Source organism: Cibotium barometz, chromosome 37 (assembly GCF_041138505.1).
Source record: "Cibotium barometz isolate CiBa-2024 chromosome 37, ASM4113850v1, whole genome shotgun sequence".
In the NCBI taxonomy this organism is placed as follows: domain Eukaryota; kingdom Viridiplantae; phylum Streptophyta; class Polypodiopsida; order Cyatheales; family Cibotiaceae; genus Cibotium; species Cibotium barometz.
The window spans coordinates 10,415,711-10,438,415 of record NC_141082.1 but is presented as its reverse complement, the minus strand read 5'-3'; the positions used below and the strand labels follow the sequence as shown (position 1 = coordinate 10,438,415).

The 22,705-nt window shown below is 45.6% G+C and overlaps 1 protein-coding gene across 1 annotated transcript in view; it reads right to left on the bottom strand.

Annotated features, from left to right (window-relative positions):
- Positions 1-4,639: 4,639 nt before the first annotated feature.
- Positions 4,640-22,705, bottom strand: part of LOC147616929 (transcription factor SRM1-like) — a 53,643-nt gene continuing 35,577 nt past the window's right edge. Inside the window, exon 2 of the mRNA XM_086776569.1 lies at positions 4,640-5,406. Within this exon, the coding sequence (XP_086632695.1) occupies positions 4,917-5,406 (490 nt within the window). The 3' untranslated portion in view covers positions 4,640-4,916. The remainder of the gene's footprint in view (positions 5,407-22,705) is intronic.

The following is a 22,705-nucleotide window of genomic DNA, read 5'->3' as shown; positions in this document are numbered from 1 at the left end:
CTCATTGTAATTTGAAGAGGAAATTGCTCATTTTGAGAAGGCATTCCTTGCTAAATTTTGCAAAATATAACTAAAACTTGAAAATTTTGAAGAGGATTCTTTTCTTTCTCCCACAAATTTGCGCAAGCTCTGCATAAATTTGAACAAGTTCTGGCTAAGTTGAACCTATCCTTTCCCAAACCCTGCTATCCTACGAATGTTGCAGACTATTCCACCCATGTGTATCTACTACAAGTGAGATGTGTTAAAAATCACAAAACAATATAAAGCTTGCTATAAGCAAATACATGGACTAGGCCCATTCCAACCAAATGGTGGTTGAGCGATGTAGCCATGAGGGCATGGCTAGAACATGCATCCCACCACCCATTCTCGGCCATCATAGTGCACTCTGAGGTGACACCATAGTCCTTGGAATTTTAAAGGGATATGACCTTCACATGTTAGCATCAAGAATGTAAGTGAAAATGTTTGCAAGTGGAAATCAACCAATTGGCTTAGAACTATATTGACCACCACATTGGAAACGTGACGATGGACATGAGTCGTATTTGTTGTAGGGTTCATTTCAGGTACTACAAATGGGACCATTATTGAGTTTCATCATCATTATTGTATAGTCATGTCCGGTTCTCTTTTGGGCCCATCATTAGTCAGTGTTAATAGCAAGATTGATTCTACACCCTTGGTACTAGTATGGTACTAGATTGATTCTGCACCCTTGGTACTAGTATGGTACCAACACAAGCCTAAGCACTATTATCAATCAATCAGACCATCGTATCATAATCGAGGAGTCAAGACATAGCCTTAAGGAGCCGCTATGACCTGCTTGTGAGAATTATGAAGGGAAAACACCTAGAGGAGAATCATTCACTTTTTCTTACGTATGGATTAGTCTAGTGAGACCAAGGGGAGTTGGCAGAATTACCAAGAGTCTGTAAATTGTGAATATGAGGCCCTGAGTGAGTCTCTCTACCCTTTGTATGATTTTTTGATGCCGAAGTATTTTATTGATAGAGGGGTAGGGGTCTCACAACAACTGGTATTAGAGCTAAGCCAAGTTAGAAGTAACTGTACGATGTTAGGATGTGATTTATCATGCAATTTATGGTCTAAAACTGAAACTAAGTGTATGTTTCTCTTTCAAATGGAACAAAAGATGATGAGGCCACACCTATCAGAAATCCATGGACTATCTATTGACGATGATATAATAGCCCTCAACTTCAAGCATCTCCTTTCTTGAGCTCGTTGTGCACACAGAGTTGTTTGGTGAAACATTTCAAGCACCTCTATTTTCGGACTATGGTAGATCGGAGACATAGATGGTACTTGTTCGGACAATGTATGTTTCTCTTTCAAATGGAACAAAAGATGATGAGGCCACACCTATCAGAAATCCATGGACTATCTATTGACGATGATATAATAGCCCTCAACTTCAAGCATCTCCTTTCTTGAGCTCGTTGTGCACACAGAGTTGTTTGGTGAAACATTTCAAGCACCTCTATTTTCGGACTATGGTAGATCGGAGACATAGATGGTACTTGTTCGGACAATGGATAGTGGTGCTATGTAGCTAGGATGCAAAACATTGCTCTTGTGATGATTCATTGCGATTGGCCAGATACGGTTTTCATCCCACCGCCTCAGAGTGGAGACAAGTAGAGCTGAGCGCATTTTCAGAGCCGGGAAGCTCATACGGAGACCCAGAGAGGAGAGGATCTATTGATTATGCCACACAGAGGTTGAGAGACGGAGGAGCATTACATATGCCGTTGCCCAGTATACTATGAGATCCGCGGGAGGTTTCACTGTCTATTTCATGAGGGATTTGGTCCACTCTCTAGGATCATTGACTTCCAGGACCAGCGTTGCCTCTTCCTGCATGACAAGAATCCATCCTAGGAAGGTGCCCCAGAGACTGCACTTGTTGCTACAACTGCAACAAAATACACCTGTAACCTCGGGGCACACGAAATCTATGATGAGAAAGGCGGAATGATAACATTCGTAGCCATTTGGCTGGACATTGTGAGAGGGATAGCTCTCTATGGACCGATCTTAGAGAGAAATATTGCTTTAGTAAGACTTGATTATTGATGGCCTACCTCATTGAACTTAAATAAAACTTTTGGAATTAAGAAATGTTGCTTTAGCTTTTGTTGCAAATCTTGCCTTTTTGAGTAATGATGTGTAAATTAAAACGGTAGTTATAGAGAGTATTACTTTGGTTAACCTTACCCGATTCATGTGGCGACATCAATGGAACGAACATAAAGTGAAACTTATAGGTGTCTACTCAATGTTGAGCCCGTGTGTCTATATTGTAGGTGTCCTACATGGGCATGGGCTAAAGGTGTCCCATGTAGAAGCTCCTTCTGAAAAACTCCAACACATTGTATTCTTTGACTCTTAGTGGGCATCATGTTTTTGCGACACCTGGGGGCAAGGGTTTTGTAGACACTTTGGCCCCATAAATAATTGGAACGTAGTTGACAAGACTCAGCATGGAGGTGAGACTTACCAACCCGAATTGGTTTCAAAGATACCGCCAGTCTCATAGAAAGACATAATGAAGGGCTTGCACGAAAGCCAAAGACCCGTCCGATGCATGATATCAGAGTTCTAGAACTCGGTATCTAGCATGTCTTTGAATGTGACCACCCTATGTCTGTGGAAGTATTTGACCATACCATAAAGATCTATCTACTCGCAAATGTTGGAACCTTCATTGAGATTGAAAACCAGACGCTCTTTGCTTATCCATTTGTTCTTGGGCACCTCCTAAAGGATGAGGATGATGAGCTAAAAGAAGGATGAGGATGATGAGCTGAAAGAATGGACATGTGACCACTATAGTGGTGTCGAGGACCTTGGTGTAGTAGAGATTATTAAAATTCTTCATTCGGAGTCGCATTTATGTGGTGGTGAGTGGTGTGAGTCCGTCAATTTTTGGAAGTTGTAGACCGGCCCTTTTCCTTCCATGCGCAAAAACTTCTACCAAGATCGCCTTCTTTTCATTGGCATGAATCTGATATCGATCTAGACTTCTCTAGTGTGACCATATACTCTCACTACATTCGGTGGTCGTTGAGGATATAGGACATGCACACCACTCGGGTTGTACTTCTACGTGATGTGGAGCTCTGTAATCCCTTGGATTGACATAGTGCTAGCCTCCTTTGGTGTGTTGCAAGTGGTCGACCTTCCACGGGACCAACAGATGATCCATGTGTTGATTCACAAAACAAAAAGACTATTCCAAGTTCACATACAACCTACACTAACCTTGTACCCACCACTACTCGCATTTTGGTCTTTCTTCTGATGTAGCCCCCGCCCACATCCCTCTTCCTTGCATTGCCCTTCATACAAAACGCTTGCATACATGCTAAAACTAAGGACTTAATCCGTGCACAAGTAACATCCCAACAAGACCTAAATAAAACAACAAAATTAACATATCCAAAGCTCCAAAACTAACATGAATCTAATGTAACAAGCTTTAAAATGAAATAAAACTAACATATCCAAAGCTCCAAAATCGTATACCTTTTGGAGTGTGACCTCCTAATCGACACCAAGCAATATTGGGTAATCCCAATAGCTAGAAATGAATAGAAGAACGGAGCTAAGCTAGGTGAGTCCCCGCCAAGGCGGCACCAGGTATGTTCAAAACGAGTGCTCACCTTAGCCTTGCAGAATCATGTGTGTGTCATTGGATCTTGGCTTTGAGCCACACCTTGATTTAATCCTTTTCGTCCAATTGGAGAGTACAAGGACCAATTGTGTGAGGCACTCTTTTTGCATGAGACACAGACCTGAATTGTGAGGGATAGAGGAGGTTGAAGAACACAACCAATGTCCCTAATTCCTAACATCTTCTAGAGCATTGGATCTCAAGGCACAAGAGCCAGATGACAAGCAGAGCAAGTGGATCACATAAAGGCATGCATAGAAAGATTCCAGCCACAAGGATCTTGACGTCCAGACATCCTCAAATTATGACCACATCAAAGACCCAAAGCTTAGCAGAAGGCATGCAAAATCGCAGTCGTAGGAGAGGACAACGCATGATAGTCCCTATTTGTTTCATTGTCCAAACAGGGTGTACGTTTCTTTACAGACGGGATTTTTTCCTTTCACTGTTCTTCAACTTCCAGTTTATACATGGTGATTATGTACCACCTTTTGGTCTCATAGACCTTTTGGGTTTTTAGTAGACTCTCCTCTCTCTCTCTCTCTCTCTCTCTCTCTCTCATACACACACACACACACACACATTGTGTAACAATAGTTTCCTGAAGCAAACGGGGCATCCTAGAGTGGAATCAAGCCCTCCAAAAGTCGTACCAAGAAGCAATCAATTCACAAGAATACGTCAGAACTCAAGAAGTCTATACCTTACAGCCTGCCCACTAGATGTGGGTGACCAACAAGCCTAAGTAGCAAAGGTGTGGGAGATCCAAGCTCATGGATCGCTTCACAAATGGACAGACAAACCATTTTCTATCTTATGGCAATCCAGCAAACACCCCTGCATCCCTTCTGGGTGTAAGCCTTCAAAACAAAAACGCAAACTTACTACCCTACAAAGTGGAATGAGATCGCATTATCAAGAGAAACAAACGTGAACAAAAGAATCCAACTCTTATTCCAGAATAGGTCCTTTCCTTCTGAGAAAGGAGAAAAAATTGTGCACAGTTCTGTCTCAGCTAATGTACAGAAGATTGGGCAGCTTCGCAGCCAATCTTTCACAAGACATTTATCCAGACATCCTTCATTGCTTACGAGAAAAAATGGCCAAAACACCCTAGCGCTTCCAAAAACCTGGGTTAGATTAGTATTTATCCCATCCACATGCATTAGAAGAGAGATATTGGCACATGCTCCCGCCTTTCCTACCTGTCTTAAATAGGCCCGACTTGCTGAGACGAAGATGGAGGCACGGGCTGGGCTAAGGCATATGGAACTGGCAGCACACCAACAGGTGCACCAGGCACAATAGGTCTTGGCAAGGGACCCCTTGAAACAAAAGGACCAGTGAAACCTGCAGAGGGGATCAGCACAGGGGTGCCAACTGTAGATCCCATGATAGGCTGACCAACGGCTGCACCAAAGGCCGGACCTTCTGGAAAACCTGATGCACAGTTGGAAGATGAATGGCCTTGCATCCCTTGACCTGTAATGGGGCCCTGGCAAGGCTGCACAGCATCTCCGTTTACACTCGTAATATCATGGATGCTTGACCTTCTCCTGTCTTTTTTGATGGAATTCAGACGGATGAAGTACTTCTGGGCATGACTTGCCACCTGTGCTGGCGTCCGCGTCCTCACAAAGTTTCTAGAGATACTTCGCCAATCACCTTTTCCAAATTTGGCTAATCCAAGCAGAAAAGACCTGCACAAACAGCAACATGAGACCCATTAGAACTTAGCAACAAATGAAATGACATGTTGTCTACATTGTCCACATAAGACTATCTACCGATAGTCCACTACAAAAACTGGTCTCCTGACACCAGCCACACCTAGAGCCAGCTGGTTGATATCCATCAATAATAGCCTGTCCACTCTTCACACCCCTAATGAGCACCCCGGCATAGAATGTTAAGAAATGCAGAGGTCTGCCACAAGATCATTCTGATAAAACAGCATGAGCAGCATAAATATATCCTGAACCATTCAAGCAAACAATGGTAATCTCTATTGTTTGAAGTCCTACAAAAAAACCCAGTAGTGGGATGATGTCACCAGCACACATTAATCAGGTGTGATGTGGGCGTGCTTTTCGCTTGCAGTCTCCTTTAAGACAAGATTCGAGGGCAAGTGTGGACCGATAGGGGCAGTTCTGACCTCTCTATAGGCACCCGGAGGTGCCCAAGACAAAGCACCAATGCTTGGGGCATTTATTGGGTGCAGTATGAACATGTTTGGTGACCTTTTTGATGATCTTTTATGACCCAACCTGAATCTGACCTGCCATCACTTCCCTGTGTAAAGGGAGGCTGAGGGTCATTCATGAGCATTCAACGATAGAGGTTGCAAAACTAAGACCGAAAGGTAGAGAGCCAAGACCAAGGACAACAAACAGCCAAGGCATCTTGATCACCAGAGAAGCTGTGAATTCAACAAGACACTTTTTGTATGCATGGTAGTAGGCATGCATGAACTGGATCTCAATAAAGATCCAAGATCATCATTGTACATATTTGGAATATACAGTAGATTAGAGTTACATCTCCTCTCTCTTTCCTGTGTGTTTGCTAGATCATTGGGATTAGCATTAACCTAGTTATTTTAGCGCTAATGTCACGTGCATCCGCCCTTGGATGCCACCAGACATGACTGTATAGGACAAGTGTAAACCAAGGCCCGACACCAAGCAAACGACCATGGCTAGCAAACACGAAGGCGAGGGGCAGCCCTCTCTTCTAAGGCCTCACCAAGGGGATACCAAACAAGGTGAAGATAGCAACCCAAACCATAGTTGTGTCTGCCACTCCAAGGGAATGGCTGTGCCATGTGGAAAGATTAGACATGTGAGAACCAATCTTGTTGTTGTGTTTAGGGAGGTCTTGGAGGGATCTTATACTATGGCACGGAACCTAGTATTCCATAGTAGAACCAAGCATATTGAGGTTCACTAACACTATATCCGAGATAGTTTACATGCAGGGGAGATCAACTTGATCTATTGTTCTACACGACAACATTGCAAATCTCTTCACCAAGAAACTACCCCAAGAGAAGTTTGAAGCTTTCCACAAAGCTTTGAGCTTACTTCCATTTGGAGAGTGATCTATCACACTGTACATGATCACATGATCACTATATGGGATATTTGTAGGAGTTTTTTTTTCCCCAAGAAAAAGATCCTTCAATTAGTTAATTTAAAGAACAGCCTCGAAGGGCTAAGTACAGCCACAACGGGCTAGATACAAACTCGCCTCATATTAAGGGCGGGAAACAAGTGATCATGAGCGAAAGAGATGCTTATCCTCCGGCTGGCTGCTCTATGAGGAGAAGGCTATCTCATACAGGGGAGGGGGGCAAAACAACCACACAGGTGGTCTGTAATGCCTCGTCTATCAATGCCCTCAAGCTCTCTGTGAAGCTATCTGTATATCTCCTCTTGCTCATCACGTACTATGTCGCTCTCCTCGACATGCTGCTATTTGCGACGCTCGAGCTCCTTAACATCAACCTACATACCATGTATCCACTAGTAGTTATTAATAACTAGTCACTTTAAACAGGTACGGAAAGCATGGTACTGTACAATTATGGAATGCAACTATGGGGTCACCGCCTCTATCTGTGAGGAGGCCTCCAAAGTCTCAAGAAGGCTTTCCACCGCTTCCGCATGCGGTTAGAACCTCCTTGTAGCTTCTCGAAGCAAAACGACGTAAATGAGTAGTGCAAGATGCCCCAAAATCGAGAGCAAGGTGTCCTCATGAGTCGGGCGTTTCGGCTCTATTTCCCCCATTTAACTTCACAGGGTGTGAATAATATCACGCCATATGCTACCCTCCATGGCCTCGCTCCATCTAGCATGCCAAATGTGCCAGGTTGCAATGATACTACAAATCTCCCATCTCTCGCATGAGCCTGGCTGCCAGTCACCTGTAGGATGGACTGTGACTGGTGCTACTACAGTATGATGGTTGGAGACCTGAAGGGCTAGCCCTCCCCCATCCTCCTCATACGCCTTGATCGCTCCAACCTCTGTGGCCCAAGCGATAGTGTCCCAAGTGATGATCTGGATTGATGCCCTGTCCATAGCGAATATGCGGAGAATCCACTACCAAATCTACTGAGCCTTTGGGCAATCCCAAAGGCAATGTCGCTGAGACTCCTGGTGGTGGTTGCACCGCAAACAAGCCGTTGACCGACATCCCACTGCCAACCAAGTACCGATCGCCAAACTCTTGTGTGCCAACAACCACAGAAAGAGTGTGATCTTTCTGAAAGAGTGCACAGAGCGGAAGCAAAGGGGCACTAGAGTGTGCTGAATAGAGAGTGCAAGAGAGAGAGATATATGGAGCAACTATGCTGAATATACTGAAGCAAAACAGTCCCAAGCAAGAGACACAGATAGTCTCATAAGTGAGGGAGCAAAATATGTACAAGATTGAATGAAAAGTGAGAGGCCAGCCCCACCTATTTATAGGTAGGTAGTGCTGGCCGACTGGTAAAATACCAAATAGGTTGAGAAAAATCCCAGAAAAATATGGGAAAAAAGGGGTGGCCAGCCCACAATCAAGGGCCATACAAAAGGGACCAAAAGGACACCAAAAATGGGTAGAAACTGGGGATGAATGTGCTAACACACCCTCTCAACACCAGATGCTGAACAAACTCCAAGAAGCCGAAGAAGTCGTCCTCTGTCAAAGACAAAAGAATGCATCAACAACAGGTACCAGGAAAGCTCCACAAGCAATCTCCACATCAACTCAGCTACAAAAGCAACAGAACAAGCTGCCAAGTACACTGCTCCTCTAGAAGAAAACAACCATGTAGGTTGCGTCGTGCTGCTCCAAATATTAGTGCCAAACCCAAATGAAAATACAGCGCCATAGAAATCCCTAGAAGCCTATAGCTCCAAGAAGATAATACCCTCAAAAGAAATAGAGTCCATCTGCTCCAACTCTGTACCAAGAGTAGCCAAATGTTGTACAACAGCACCCTCCTCGAAGGTCGACATCGCCAGATATAAGAACTCAACTACCCCCCCTGAAAACTGATGTTGGGACTCCACAAGCCCAACCAAATCCAAATCCCAATCTTGCAATCCCTAGAAGTACCACTGTGCCCCTAGCACGGTCACGGACACACCTGACCACAATCCAGAATCCTCACACAGAGTAAGGGAAATAGGAACATTCACAGTAGTGGTAACTGAAGTAGTAGTAGCCTCCTCAATAGCATCACACAGCGTAGAAGCAAGCTCCTTGTCACATGCACTCTGCACTCAGTGCATGGTGACAAGATGGCTCATCATCAGCAGTGCAACAGTTGTACAGTATTAGAACCCAGTAGGATGATATTTGTCGTACGCCGTGACCCCATTGTACATCCTCAATCCAGGATAGGTCAGGCACGAGCTACGTAGGTCATTCCTCAGCCTTAGCGGATCAGTCAGTCAGTCAAGTCCCTTAACCCACTTGGAGAGAATCATCCATGTATGTAGAGTCAGTAGAAGCCTTAGGGTTTGCATCAGAAAGCACTCTGCATCCTGCATAATATTCATACATATGCCTGTGCATCATTTAGAACATCCCAGAAGCCTTAGGGAATTTACTAGGATTTATCTGCTATTTTTTCCATATTTTTTGGTATTTATTTAGCATTTATTGTCATTTATAAATATAAACTTTATTAAATAAATGACCAGCCAACTTGACCAGCCTCTAGTTAGTATAAATAGGCTTGCATAGGGCTTAGTTTCTCATTCAGTCTTCAGTGTGCTAAGAGCTTTCCTCCTCAGCCCTAGGAGTTCCCTTGCCTTCAGCACTAGACTAGTCTCATCCAGCCCTTGGAGTGCTTGAGTTTGCTTCAGCCAACCTTGGTTCTCCTTCAGCAGCCCTACAGCCATAAGCGCATCAGATCAGCCCCAAATCAACATAAGATACCTGTGTTTTCTGCATGTGAACAGTCGCCTACTTTCAGCATCTAGTCAGGCCAGAATTCAGTCTACAGCCCTGCGTTTTCTGTCCAGCATCAGCATTCAACTTGCGTTTTCTATCCAGCATCAGCATTCAGCCTGCGTATCAGTCCAGCATCATCCCTACAGGTCTGCGTTTCAGTCTACAGCAGTTCTCAGCCCTGAATCATCAGTTTACATCAGTATCCAGCCTTCAGTACATCATCCAGTCATACACCAACCCTCTGGTGAAGGTAACACAGCATTCATAAGCATTTACAGCATTCTAACATAGCTTAGAACAGTCCATCTCCTTTTCTCAGCCTCAAGTGTGCAACCCTTCCTCATGCCCTTGGGAAGAGTGCATAGGCTCGAGATCAGTTCATCGAGGTGTTCCTACAGCCGTGTACAATTCAGCCAAGCTTCCAATCCTCCGAGATCTTGCATTTGGCTTATCTACAATCCACCGTCATTCTCTCTAAAGAAATAAAGCAAATACTATCTCGTTATCGGGATAGGGGGCCCTTCAGTGGGTAATTCGGGACCCAATCTGGTGTACAGTTCTCATATCTCTCTCTCTCGTATCTCTTTAAAGTTTGAGTATTAAAGTGGATTGCTAAACTCACGAAACTCAGGATACAGAAGACGGTGTGAGCATTTATGTGACAGGATCTTCCAATACAAAGACTTCCGCTGCATATCACACTCCTCCATAGAAGGCAAAGGGACCAGCAACACATCCTGGTCACTGGTTGTCAAAGAAAGAGTCAAAGGCGAAGCAATAGGAGACAAATCCCCCTTAGAAGTTGTGAGCAAAGATAGCCCACTGTCTTCCTCAAAAACCATTACCATATATCATCCAGGCAAGGAGAAGTATGCACAGAAACTGAAGGCAACAGAAGAAACAAACTCCTCAGATGCAGTGAGAAAAACTAGCCCACTATCCTTCGCTGCAGGAACGTCTCCAAAAGAAGTATCCATAAGATCACTGGCTGCATAGCACCCAGAAGTAGATGCCATATGCCAATCATTGGCATCACCATACAGGTCACAAAGCAACTGCCACACATAGAAAGTAGAAGCATCATCAGGAGCATAGATGAAGTGTCGAAGAACCGAATCCTGACAATTCAGGAGGAGAAAGCCATAGATTTGTCCATCAGTCTTCCACACATCCTCCACAGAGGCAAGGTCCAGCAAGCACCGATTCTTGTACAAGAGAAACTCCATCAAACCATACTCCCTGAGAATAGAAGTAACCTGCAACTTCCATGACTGAAAGTTACCACCATCCAACTTGTCTGCCTCATCTAGGAAATAACAAGAAAGTGGTAGAGGAGCCAAATCTGAAGCTATCATCATTGATCCAACCAATAGAACCAAACCTCATAAAAAAACTATCCAAATCAGAAAACGCTGATGTAGGTCCCTTCCTCCCACCAAAACGCAGCCCTAAGAGGCTGGACAGCACCCGAAAATCCTCCTGTAGCAAAAAACGCATAACCTTATGTCGACTGTACCTCCAACCTTGAGGTCACTAGAAGAGGGAAGCAAAAAATGCAGATTTGATATAGAGAGAAAAGGCAGCCACACAGGGCCTGGGAATATGCTGTAAGAGGGTGCAAGAGGGAAAGGCATCAACTAGGACTGTAGCTTGGGCTCTACTCAAGAAAAAAAACGCACAATCTCAGAAGAAGAAGTGTCCTCACCAAGGGTGCCACCAAAGCCCGAACCACCACAATCCCCCTCTGCACAAGGGAATGTCCACCGGAGAGGAAAACGCAGCCAAAGAGGGGCTGTTGTCCTGAAAAAACAGGCCGCCCAGATCCAAAATCCAAGTAGGAATGAAACGTTGATGAAAAAGTTACCTTCTGGCTGCAAGCGATGAAGCCAAAATGAAGGAGAACAACCAGCAGAAGCTGTCCAGAAAATGCAGCAAGAAGAAAGCTGCAAATCTGAGAAAAACGCAGAGGTTAAGGGGCTGTAAATAGGGCTAAATCTCGGGCAGCAGATGGAATCGCTGAACCAGGAGCGATGATACCATGAAAGAGTGCACAGAGCGGAAGCAAAAGGGCACTAGAGTGTGCTGAATAGAGAGTGCAAGAGAGAGAGAGATGGAGTGCACAGAGCGGAAGCAAAAGGGCACTAGAGTGTGCTGAATAGAGAGTGCAAGAGAGAGAGATATGGAGCAACTATGCTGAATATACCGAAGCAATACAGTCCCAAGCAAGAGACAGAAGTAGTCTCATAAGTGAGGGAGCAAAAGATAGACAAGGCAAAATGAAAAGGTGAGAGGCCAGCCCACCTATTTATAAGCTGGCCGCCTGGAGCTGAATAAGCTGGCCGACTGGGAAAAAACCATATGGGCTGGGAAAAATCCCAGAAAAATATGTGAAATAGGGGTGGCCAGCCCACAATCAAGGGCCATGCAAAAGAGACCAAAAGGACACCAGAAATGGGCAGAAACTGGGGATGAATGTGCTAACAATTGGTGCCTCTACAGCCGTGTACAATTCAGCCCAACTCTTGGTCTTCAGAGATCTTGCGTTTGGCTTATCATCAGTCACACCGTCAATCTGTTCGAAGTAATAAAGCAAATACTATTCCGGTAACGGGATAGGGAGCCCTTCAATGGGTAATTTGGGACCCCATACGGTGTACAGTTTCTATCTTTCTCTCTCAATCTCTTAAAAGTTTAAAGTCTTAAAGTGAATTGCTAAACTCCCGAAACTCGGGATACTGAAGACGGTATGAGCATTTGTGTGACAGGATCCTCAATTACGAATACTTCCGCTGCATGTTACAATGGTATCAAATTCAGCTTGTCCACACACACCGTATCCTAGCGTGAGGGCGTCCTTGGATGGTCCGATTGCGTTCCGGCACGACCACCGACTTCAGCATCATGTCTATAGAGAGGAGAGTACCCATGAGCCGGAAGAAGTCTCCCCCAAAGGAGACCTTGCTCTTCCGACTACAGCAGACACCATAGCTCTACTTAGAGCTCAGAACCAGCTTCTCATGGAGCGTCTCCAACTCTTGGAGGCAACAACAGCACGTCCTCCGCCTCCAGCAGCCCCCGACTACATCTCCCTCTTCTTTCAGATGGAACAACAAAGAAGAGAAGACGAAGCTAGATGGAGAGAAGAAAAAGCAAAAGCAGAAGCAAGAAAACAACAAGAAAAAGCAGATAGACGGGACTATGAGGAAGCCCAACGCAAGATCGACGAAGACCGGCGTCAGGCTGAACTTGCTGCTCGGGGCACCAACGAGAGCTCGATCGAGAACGTATGTTACTCGAGCACCAAAAGGAAAAGGAGGCCATTCATCTTAGATACTAGCACCTCTCTTCAGCTTCCCCCGCCTCAGGTGCCACCAGCCAACAGTCCGCAGCATCAACTACCGTCATTCGAAGTCAACCAAATTTTAGTAAGTATAACGGTAAGTGTGATCATTTAGAAGTTAATCAATTCATTCATCAATTTACTGGTGATTTTCCATTTGCTAGGATCACAAATCCGCAGGATAGAGTCCACGTAGCGGCTCCCCATCTCACTGGTGAGGCAGTCACTTGGTGGCAACATTGGTCTAATCTTCATGCAGACCAGACCATAGGTGTCACAGCTTTTAGCTAGGATACGTTTGTTCATGACCTAAAGACCAGATTTCTCCCGCCCCAATATATGACCGGTCTGGCAGATGAGTTCTCTGGACTCAGACAGAATGGGTCTCCAGTGCTTCAGTTTTCCGGAAAGGTTATTACTTCAGCACAGCAGTTAGGGCTATCTGCGCAGGCCAAGATGGAGCAATTCATTCGTGGATTGGATCCCAACATCCGGTTCACAGTTCGTAACTTTGAACCCAGTACATATGATCTGGCTTTGACTCTCGCTCAGAATGAAGAAATGAACGGAGGCAAGCCCAAGCAATCATCCCAATCCAATACCAAACCCCAGCAGCAGCAATCTACTCCACAACCATGTAAAGGTAATGCATCTTCTAAAGATGCTAAGAAGGACGGCAGTAATAGCTCCAGTTCAGGGGGTAAGAAGGATAAAGAATCTAAGCCTAAGAAAACCCTCGATGAAAAAACTAAGGCAGGCATTACTCGAGGTTATCTTCCTCCAGAGGAGCAAAATAAATACCAATCAGAAAATAGATGTTTTTTCTGTCACATCATAGGGCATGGTAAGAAGGATTGCCACAAATGGCAAGCGGAACAAGCCGCCAAAGCCCCTTCTCCTACAGCCGCCACAGCATCCCCAGCTCCTCCAACCCCGCCTACTACCACCAATGCGGTTCAACTTTTACCTTCTATGCATCCTATGCCATCCGTGGTATTTGATGCTAAGCAGGAGGATGAGAGCGATACTGCACAGAAAAGCCTCATCCGAGCTTATGGCTCTACCAAGGGCTGACAGTTTGTAGTCCTATTCGACATGGGCAGTTCTGAAGACACCATCTCTCCCCAGTTGGCTAACAAGATGAGCTACACATTAGTACCTATCATCTGGATGTGGACGGGTTCACCCCTGGACTCCGCACCCACATTTCTCAAAAGGCACAGCAATTTGCCTTTGAAGTTGAGAAGGCCTCATTCCAACGAGATTTCATTGTCTCGCCTCTTTTGGGATGTGACATGATCTTAGGAATCCAGTGGGTTCGCAAATATGAGCCTATTCCCAATTGGAGACAGGACACTTTTACTATCTGTAAAGGTTTTCCTGAGTCCGTCATGATTCGTGGGGATAGAAGCATTCTCGGCATCCCATTGATTTCGCACCTCCAGGCCCGACGAGCTATCCGCAAGGGAGCAGAAGGAGCACTACTTTATGTTCGTGCTCAAACAGTCTCTACCTCATCGGTAGCATCCATCTCATCTTCAGTCCCACAGTTAGCAGACCTCCTGTCCAGACATCAGGACATTATGCTTAGAGACGATCTTCCGCCCAGTCTCCCTCCATCCCGTTCTAAGGACCATCATATTGATTTGGTCCCTGGATTAGAACGTCCTAGCAAGTTTCCCCATCGTCTTTTCAAGACTTTAGAGGGCGAGCTAGAAAGACAGTTATCTGAGCTCCTCCGAGCCAGATTTGTTCGGCCTCCTTCTTCACCATTTACTACACCCATCCTATTTGTCCAAAAGAAGGACAAGTCGGCACGCCTTTGTGTAGACTACAGGACACTAAATAAACTCACCATTAAGAATAAGTTTCCTATGCCAAGGATTGAGTACATTTTGGAGCGTTTAGACGGTGCTAAATTTTTCACTAAGATCGACCTCAAGAGTGGGTACCATTAGGTCCACATTTTTGAAGTTGACATTCCAAAAACAGCTTTTCGGACAGAGCGTAGTCACTACAAATTCGTAGTTATGCCTTTTGGACTTACAAATGCACCCGCAACCTTCAGTAAAATGATGTCTAAGATTTTCGCAGTCCTCATTGGTAAGTGTGTCTTCATCTTTCTTGATGACATACTTGTATTCTCAGCCACTATGGAGCAGCATGAGAAAGATGTGGAGAAAGTCTTGCAACTTTTGCGAGATAATGGACTCTACATAAACGCCAAAAAGTCTATCTTCGGCGTTAAGGAAGTTCAATACTTGGGCTATATCATCGGTTCCGATGGGATTAGACTGGATCCATCAAAGGTTTAGGAAATCTTAGATTGGGACATCCCTCAGACCGCCCAAGAAATCCGTTCTTTTGTAGGTCTTTGTCAAGCCTACAACACCCATGTTCATCAGTTTTCCAACCTTGCAGCACCTCTCACCGACTTGCTCAAGGGGGTGAAGATTCGTAAACAGAAAGTCTCAGTCACAGGCAAGGCACTTGATGCATTCCGTGCACTCCAAAAAGCTGCCTCAAAGGCGGCTATGTTAAAGTTAGCATCTTGGGATGAACCTTTCGAGGTCATTACCGATGCAAGCAATGTAGCCATAGGTGCAGTTCTCCAACAAGACAATAGACCCATGGCATACTACAGTAGAAAGTTGAATGTCGCCAAAAAGAATTATTCGGTTTATGACAAAGAGCTTTTGGGTGTGATCACAACGTTCAAACATTGAAAGCCTTTTCTTTATGGACAAGTCTTCACAGTAAAAACAGACCATCAAGCACTTAAGTGGCTTCAAACCATGCCCAGTGCCCAGTGGAGTGATCGGCAGGCCAGGTGGAGTCAACTCTTCCAACAGTTTGGAGGAATGATTGAATACATCCCTAGTAAGCATAACCCAGTTAGCAGATGCTCTTAGTCGAAAGGCCAGCATCCAGGCACAATCCAGGGGTCTATCATTCTCGAAATCACAAGAAAGGACTAAAATAGCATGAAAGACCAGTATGTCGACTCCCCTGAGTTTGGTACTCAGTATAATTTGGCCCTCACTTCTGAGCCTGGCCATTATTCAGTACAAAACGGTTGGTTGTTCTTCAAGAACCGCCTCTGTGTCATTCGGAAAAAGCGATCAGCTCTTCTCCATGATACGCATGACTCCTTAGTTGGAGAACATAGAGGTATCAACAGTACCCTCGAGAAATTAGAACGGTCCTTTTATTGGCCAAAAATGAGGCGTGATGTATATTCACATGTTCAAGCCTGTAAGATTTGTCAAAAAGTAGAGGTTCCACATACAAAGAAAACTAGGTTACTTCAATCTTTGCCTATCCCCGACGGACCTTTCATCGACATATCTAGGAACTTTGTAGGGCCTCTACCAACATCCACCGGATCCCGTAACACTCAATGTTTCACCATTGTGGATCGCTTCAGTAAATTCTGCATGCTCATCCCATGCAAGCATATGGCCACAACTGAGGACATAGCCCGTCTTCCTCTCAAGCATTGGTACCCAATTTGTGGTTTGCCTAGCACCATCACCTCAGATAGAGATTCCAAGTTTACCTCGCATTTCTGGAGGGCATTATTTGAAAACTTTGGAACTAAGTTACAGATGTCTAGTGTTAGAAGTCATCTCCTATCTTTACTAGGACACCAAGGCCTTTGTTGTGGGTGTGCCCGCCCTTGTAGGTGTTGTTCTCATTTTTCCTCACTCCCCATATTTTTCCCTATTTTTTCTTGGCTTGGGTGGATGCCCAGTGTTGGGGCTGGCCGACTAATGCTTCAGGTCCACGACCTCACACATGCACTGGCCAACTGTTGACAACTAGCCGACTGGCTGTCTTGGCTGGTCGTGGAGGATCAAGGCCTGTCGACTGCCCTTCTACAGGCCGACTGCATCATTGGGGCCATATAAAATGGCCCCACAGCCCCTTGCCATTCTTGTATTGTATTCGGGATCTTCTTGTGTATACATAGTAGAGTTATACGCCTCTCTCTCCATTGCTGTCTATTTTCTGCACTTGCTCTTGTGTTTCCAGATTTGGTCATCATCTCCGCTGCGTATTCTGGCATGGTATCAGAGCCCTAGGCTCTTGATAGTCCTTGGGATTTGTGTGAGCAAGAGGGGGACTGTTGTGTTGCTGATTGGTGGACTGTTCGGGACTGTTCAGGAAGAGGAGAAGCAAGAAGACGGCAGGCTGATTTGCTAGACAGCCACTTGCAGTTGTAAGTTCTTCTATGTTCCCACCCACCCTCCCTTTTTCAGATTACTTTCCCGCAATGGCAAATTTGTTAGAGATGGCTGAGAGGCATGTGAAGATCCCTACACTCCCCACGTTCCCGGTGGACCGTCAGTTGGACGAGAACAACTACGGCATATGGAAGGTTATGATGGAATCTGTTCTGGAGTCTAATGACCTTGTTGATTTCATCGTTGTTGGGGTTCCACGGCCGGAAGTAGAGGAAGGGGAGTTACCGTCGATCCGTAAGGACCGGGAGGCACAAGCACAGTTGTGGGATTGTGTCAACGCCAGGGTCCGCTCATTATCTTCCTCAACTGCACACCGCAGGTAATCAATCATGTAAAGCATATGACACTGGCCAGAGATATATGGCAGCATTTGGCTTCTCTTTACAACAGGGTATCGCCCATGAAGAGGATTTCCTTGGAAGTACAGATGCGAGTTATGAGCCCTACAAAGTCGTCGACGATACGGGAGCATATTAACAAGCTACAGGCTCTTCAGCAGGAAGTTCTTCAAGCTGGGAAGGAGATATCGCCGGAGGACATGGCCATAACGTTGCTGTCGCATTTGCCCTCTCATATACTCATCATTTTACTCGTCTTTGATTACCAGTGGCACAAGCTCAGCACGATTACTTGGGAGGAGCTTGTGCCCATGGTCTTGGACCAAGAGGAAAGATTCTCGAACCCTCCTTAGGGTGGAGGTTTGGAGGCCTTAACTAGCCAACGGTCGAAAGGCCGTAACACGGGCAAAGGGAAGGCTTCATTGGAGAAGTCTTCTGAGAAGAAGTCCGACGCTGACCGCGAGAAACTAAAGACAGAGAGGACCTGTAATGATTGTGGCAAGAAAGGCCACTATTGGAGGCAGTGTCCCAAGCGGAAGACCAAGAAGGGTGAAGATTCCTCAGCAACAATCATGAAGACTCCGGCTTTTGTGCACTTGGAGGTGATGGACACCGATGTTTCATTTTCTTCGCGCAGGGAGGAGGTTGGTGGACTCTCCGCAATGGATACTCGGCAGTGGATTCTAGACACTCGTGCTTCTAGGCACATGACTCCTTCCCATTCGGCTTTACAAGATCTCTACAGGTATTCTAGTCACATTCTTACTGGGGATACATCCACTATCCCAGTTCACAGTGAGGACAAGATGGAGATAGTTCACGATGGCAAGGGGAGGAAGCATGCCTCCCAGGTGTTGTATGTTCCGTCACTTGGTTTTCATCTGTTGTCAGTGCATCAGGTTTGCAAGACTGGCGTACGGGTGGAGTTTGATGAGCATTTTGTTGCTCTCCGGGACAAGGCAACAGGCCAGGTAGTTTGGGAAGGCGGAGTGGAGAATGGAGTTTACAAGCTTTCAGCACTCTCTCTCCCAGGTTCTCAGGTTTGTGATAAGTGGCAGTCTAGTAATGGCCACTTAAGTGTGGATACGCTGCAGGTGCAGGCTTTTCGGGACCAGATGGAGGATAGCTTGCCAGTTGATGGCGGCAGTTGGCAGGGACTTTCCAGTACTGATGTTGGTGGTTCTTGTGTTCGTCAGTCACAGGAAACTGAGCAGGTAACTTATGCTCTGATGTCTCGTAGTATTCGAGACAAAGAAATTCTTGTAGATGAGGATGTTCTTTCCACGGGGACCTCTTGGAAAGCCAAGCAGGTGGCAGTTGATTACTTGCAGAAGGAGGTGGATTCTCCAGGCTTAGTGGTTCCGGATTCAGAGGGGGTGGTTGACAGGTTTCAAAAGGCCTTGCGTGGTCTTCAGCAAGTTTCCAGGATTTGGCTTTCCACCATAATAGGTTTTGATCCTTGTGAGCAGTGTGATGGCTCTTTGACTCGGAAACAGAATGGTTCATTGATTTGGTTGATGAATACCAGATTGGACGGGAGCTTCCTAAAGAGGCAGTTGAGCTCATGGTTGCAAATGACTCTTTGGGAGGCAGGATTGCGTGTCTTGTGGTTTCTGCAGCATGCGAAGGATCATGGACTCTTTTACACAGGAGGGGGATTGATGGATGGAGTCCGACTCCACTGTTGGAGTGACTCAAATTGCGGAGGAGATCTAGACACGAGGAGATCTACTTCAGGCCCAGGAGCAATTTTATTGAGCAGTAAGAGGCAATCATCTTTTGCCTTGTCGTCGACACAGGCAGAGTACCGGGCTGCTTGTGATGCTGCTTGTGAGGTGGTGAGGTTGCAAAGGTTGCATGGCAAGATTGGGCTTCCACTGGAGGAAGCCACAGTCATCCAGAGGCACTTTGTTCGTGAACAGATCGTTGCTGATGGCATCTTGCTAGAGTTCTGTTCGACGGAGGACAGTACGGTGGACCTCTTCACAAAGTCGCTATCTCAGGATTTGCTCAGGCGGCACCCCAGCTCCTTGTGGTTGGTTTCAGGGCCAAGAGCTGAGAGGGGGTGTTAGAAGTCATCTCCTGTCTTTACTAAGACACTAGGGCCTTTGTTGTGGGTGTGCCCGCCCTTGTAGGTGTTGTTCTTATTTTTCCTCGCTCCCCGTATTTTTCCTATATTTTTTCTTGGCTTGGGTGGATGCCCAGTGTTGGCAGGAGGGCCCATGAGCCGGCCGACTGATGCTTCAGGTCCACGACCTCACACATGCACTGGCTGACTGGTTGTCTTGGCTGGTCATGGAGAATCAAGGCCTATCGGCTGCCCTTCTACAGGCCGACTGCATCATTGGGGCCATATAAAATGGCCCCACATCCCCTTGCCATTCTTGTGTTGTATTCGAGATCTTCCTGTGTATACATAGTAGAGTTATACGCCTCTCTCCGTTGCTGTCTATTTTCTGTGTTTCCAGATTTGGTCATCATCTCCGCTGCATATTCTAACATCTAGTGCATTGCATCAACAAACAGACAGCCAGACAAATTTTATTACCAGTTGGCCTCTGATGTTCTCAAGTCATATTATCATGACCAGCAGTCCAAATGGAAACATTATCTTCCATTGGTCCAAGCTATCTTGAACGATACTCATTCATCCAGTGTCGACGAACGGACTCCATATGAAGTAGCCTTTGGTCGCCGTTTCTCCTCTTTTGACGAGATTGGTGTCTCCATCTCTAGAGGCTAATAAAACCACGGAAGCATTTTCCGAAATCATTAAGTCAGTCAAGGACCGCTTGACCAAAGCACAAGAAGCCTATAGCAGACAGGCAAATAAGTCAAGACGATATGTCCACTTTAAGGAAGTGGATTGGGTCTATCTGCGTATCATGAAACAAAGATTGAAAAAAGTGGGCAAACGTTGCCCCAAGCTTTCATTCCGTAGTTTTGGATCTTTCCCAATAGTTAAAAAGTTAAGGGATGTCTCCATGAAGTTAAAATTGCCTAATAGTTGGACGATGCATGATGTTTTCCATGTTTCTTGGCTAAAACCATAGGTTGGACCAAAAGTTTTTGATGTTTCAGATGAACAGCAGCCAGAAGTGGTAGACGAAGCCAAAGTCATCGAGGCCGAGCAGATCCTTCTTCATCGTTGAAAGCATGGTTCCAATCGACGGATACGTCAATTCTATACGAAGTTCCGAGATCGAGGTACCCACAAAGCCGTATGGCTAGACGAGGAGTTCTTTTAAGAGTACCCCCAATTGTTGGCGGACTACTTGGAAACCATGAACGTGCCGCCAAGCTAAGCAAGAGGGAATGTCACATGCACTATGCACTGTAGTGCATGGTGACAAGCTGGCTCATCATCATCAGTGCAACATTGTACAGTATTAGTACCTTTCAGGATGATATTTGTCGTACGTCATGACCCCATTGTAATCCTTAGTCCAAGATAAGTCAGGCACGAGCTACGTAGGTCATTCTCAGCCTCCTTAAACAGTCAGTAAGTCAATCCAAGTCCCTTAAAACCCGCTTGAAGAGACGCATTCATGCATGTAGAGTCAGTACAAACCTTAGGGTTTGCATTAGAAAGCACTCTGCATATTGCATATCATTCATCCATTGCATCTAGACCATTGCAAAACCCCTCAGATATCATCTAGTATTTATTAGAATATTTATTGGGTATTTTTTCCACAATTTCCAGCATTTATACATCATTATCAGTCGTGTAGCATTTATTATACAGTCGGCCAGTATCTAGGGCCAACCGACTGGCATCAAGGGTAGTATAAATAGGAGTGCGTTGCTCATCCATTCATTCATCTCATAATTCAGCAATCAGCCCTCAAGCGCATCAGTGTTTCAGTCTTCAGCCCCTAGATTCACCTCAGCCATTGCGTTTTGGAGAAACGTTTCATCCTACAGCTAGAGGAGCATCAATGCTTGTGCATCCAGCCCTCCATCAACAAACACAGCAGTTCTCAGCATTCAGCCATCAGTAAACCTTGCATTTTCTGCATACATACAGTTTTCAGCATTCCTCTCTTCATCGTTTTGCTACAGCCACTTGGTGAAGGTAAAACTCAGCATTCATATTCATTTACAGCATTCATACATAGCCTAGAACAGTCCCAAACAACCCCTATCTCAGCCTCAGAATTGCAGCCCTTTCTCATTCCATTGGGAAGAGTGCATAGGCTCGAGATTGGACATCATTGGTGCTTCTACAGCCGTGTACAATTCAGCCCAACTCTTGGTCTTCAGAGATCTTGCGTTTGGCTTTGTCAGTCACACCGTCAGTCTCTTCGAAGTAATAAAGCAAATACTATTCCGGTAACGGGATAGGGGGCCCTTTAGTGGGTAATTCGGGATCCCATATGGTATACAATTTCTATCTCTCTCTCTCTCTCTCTCTCAATCTCTTAAAAGTTTGAAGTCTTAAAGTGGATTGCTAAACTTGCGAAACTCAGGATACAAAAGACGGTGTGAGTATTTGTGGGACAAGATCCTCAATTACGAATACTTCCACTGCATGTTACAAGCAGGTTGGCAGGCAGGAGCTGGGCAGGAGACTTCTCTCTCTCTCTCTCTCTCTCTCTCTCTCTCTCTCTCTCTCTCTCTCTCTCTCTCTCTCGACGATTGGCTGGCTGCATAAATCTCATGTGCATAAAATGCCATGGACATTCTCAGATGCTGGTCCAAAAGAGGCAGCCAGAAAAAGAGTATAAGAACCAGATAGAACCAGGATTATGGAGCACAGAGTGTAGATTGGCTAGTGTGGACTTGGAGAAGACTAGGATGCTGTCAGTTGCATGAAGGGGTACTGTCGGCTGCTTCCAGGAGACGTCGGCTGTACCTAAGACCAAGGCGGCTGAAGGAGCATCATGACATGGCAAGGCGGCTGCAGGCGTAGCATTTTATGATTTATTTAGCCAATCGGCTGGCCGACTGCTGGTCGGCCAGCACTTCACTATTCCCAAGGGGCCTATAAAAGGCACTCAAGGCTCATCATTGTAATCATTCATTCCTCTAGGGAATGGGTCCTTAGGGTCCCAGTTAGGGACAAATTTTGGTGATGTTCACCTTTCGTATGAAGGCAGCCTAGGGCTGTAGATTAGGTATC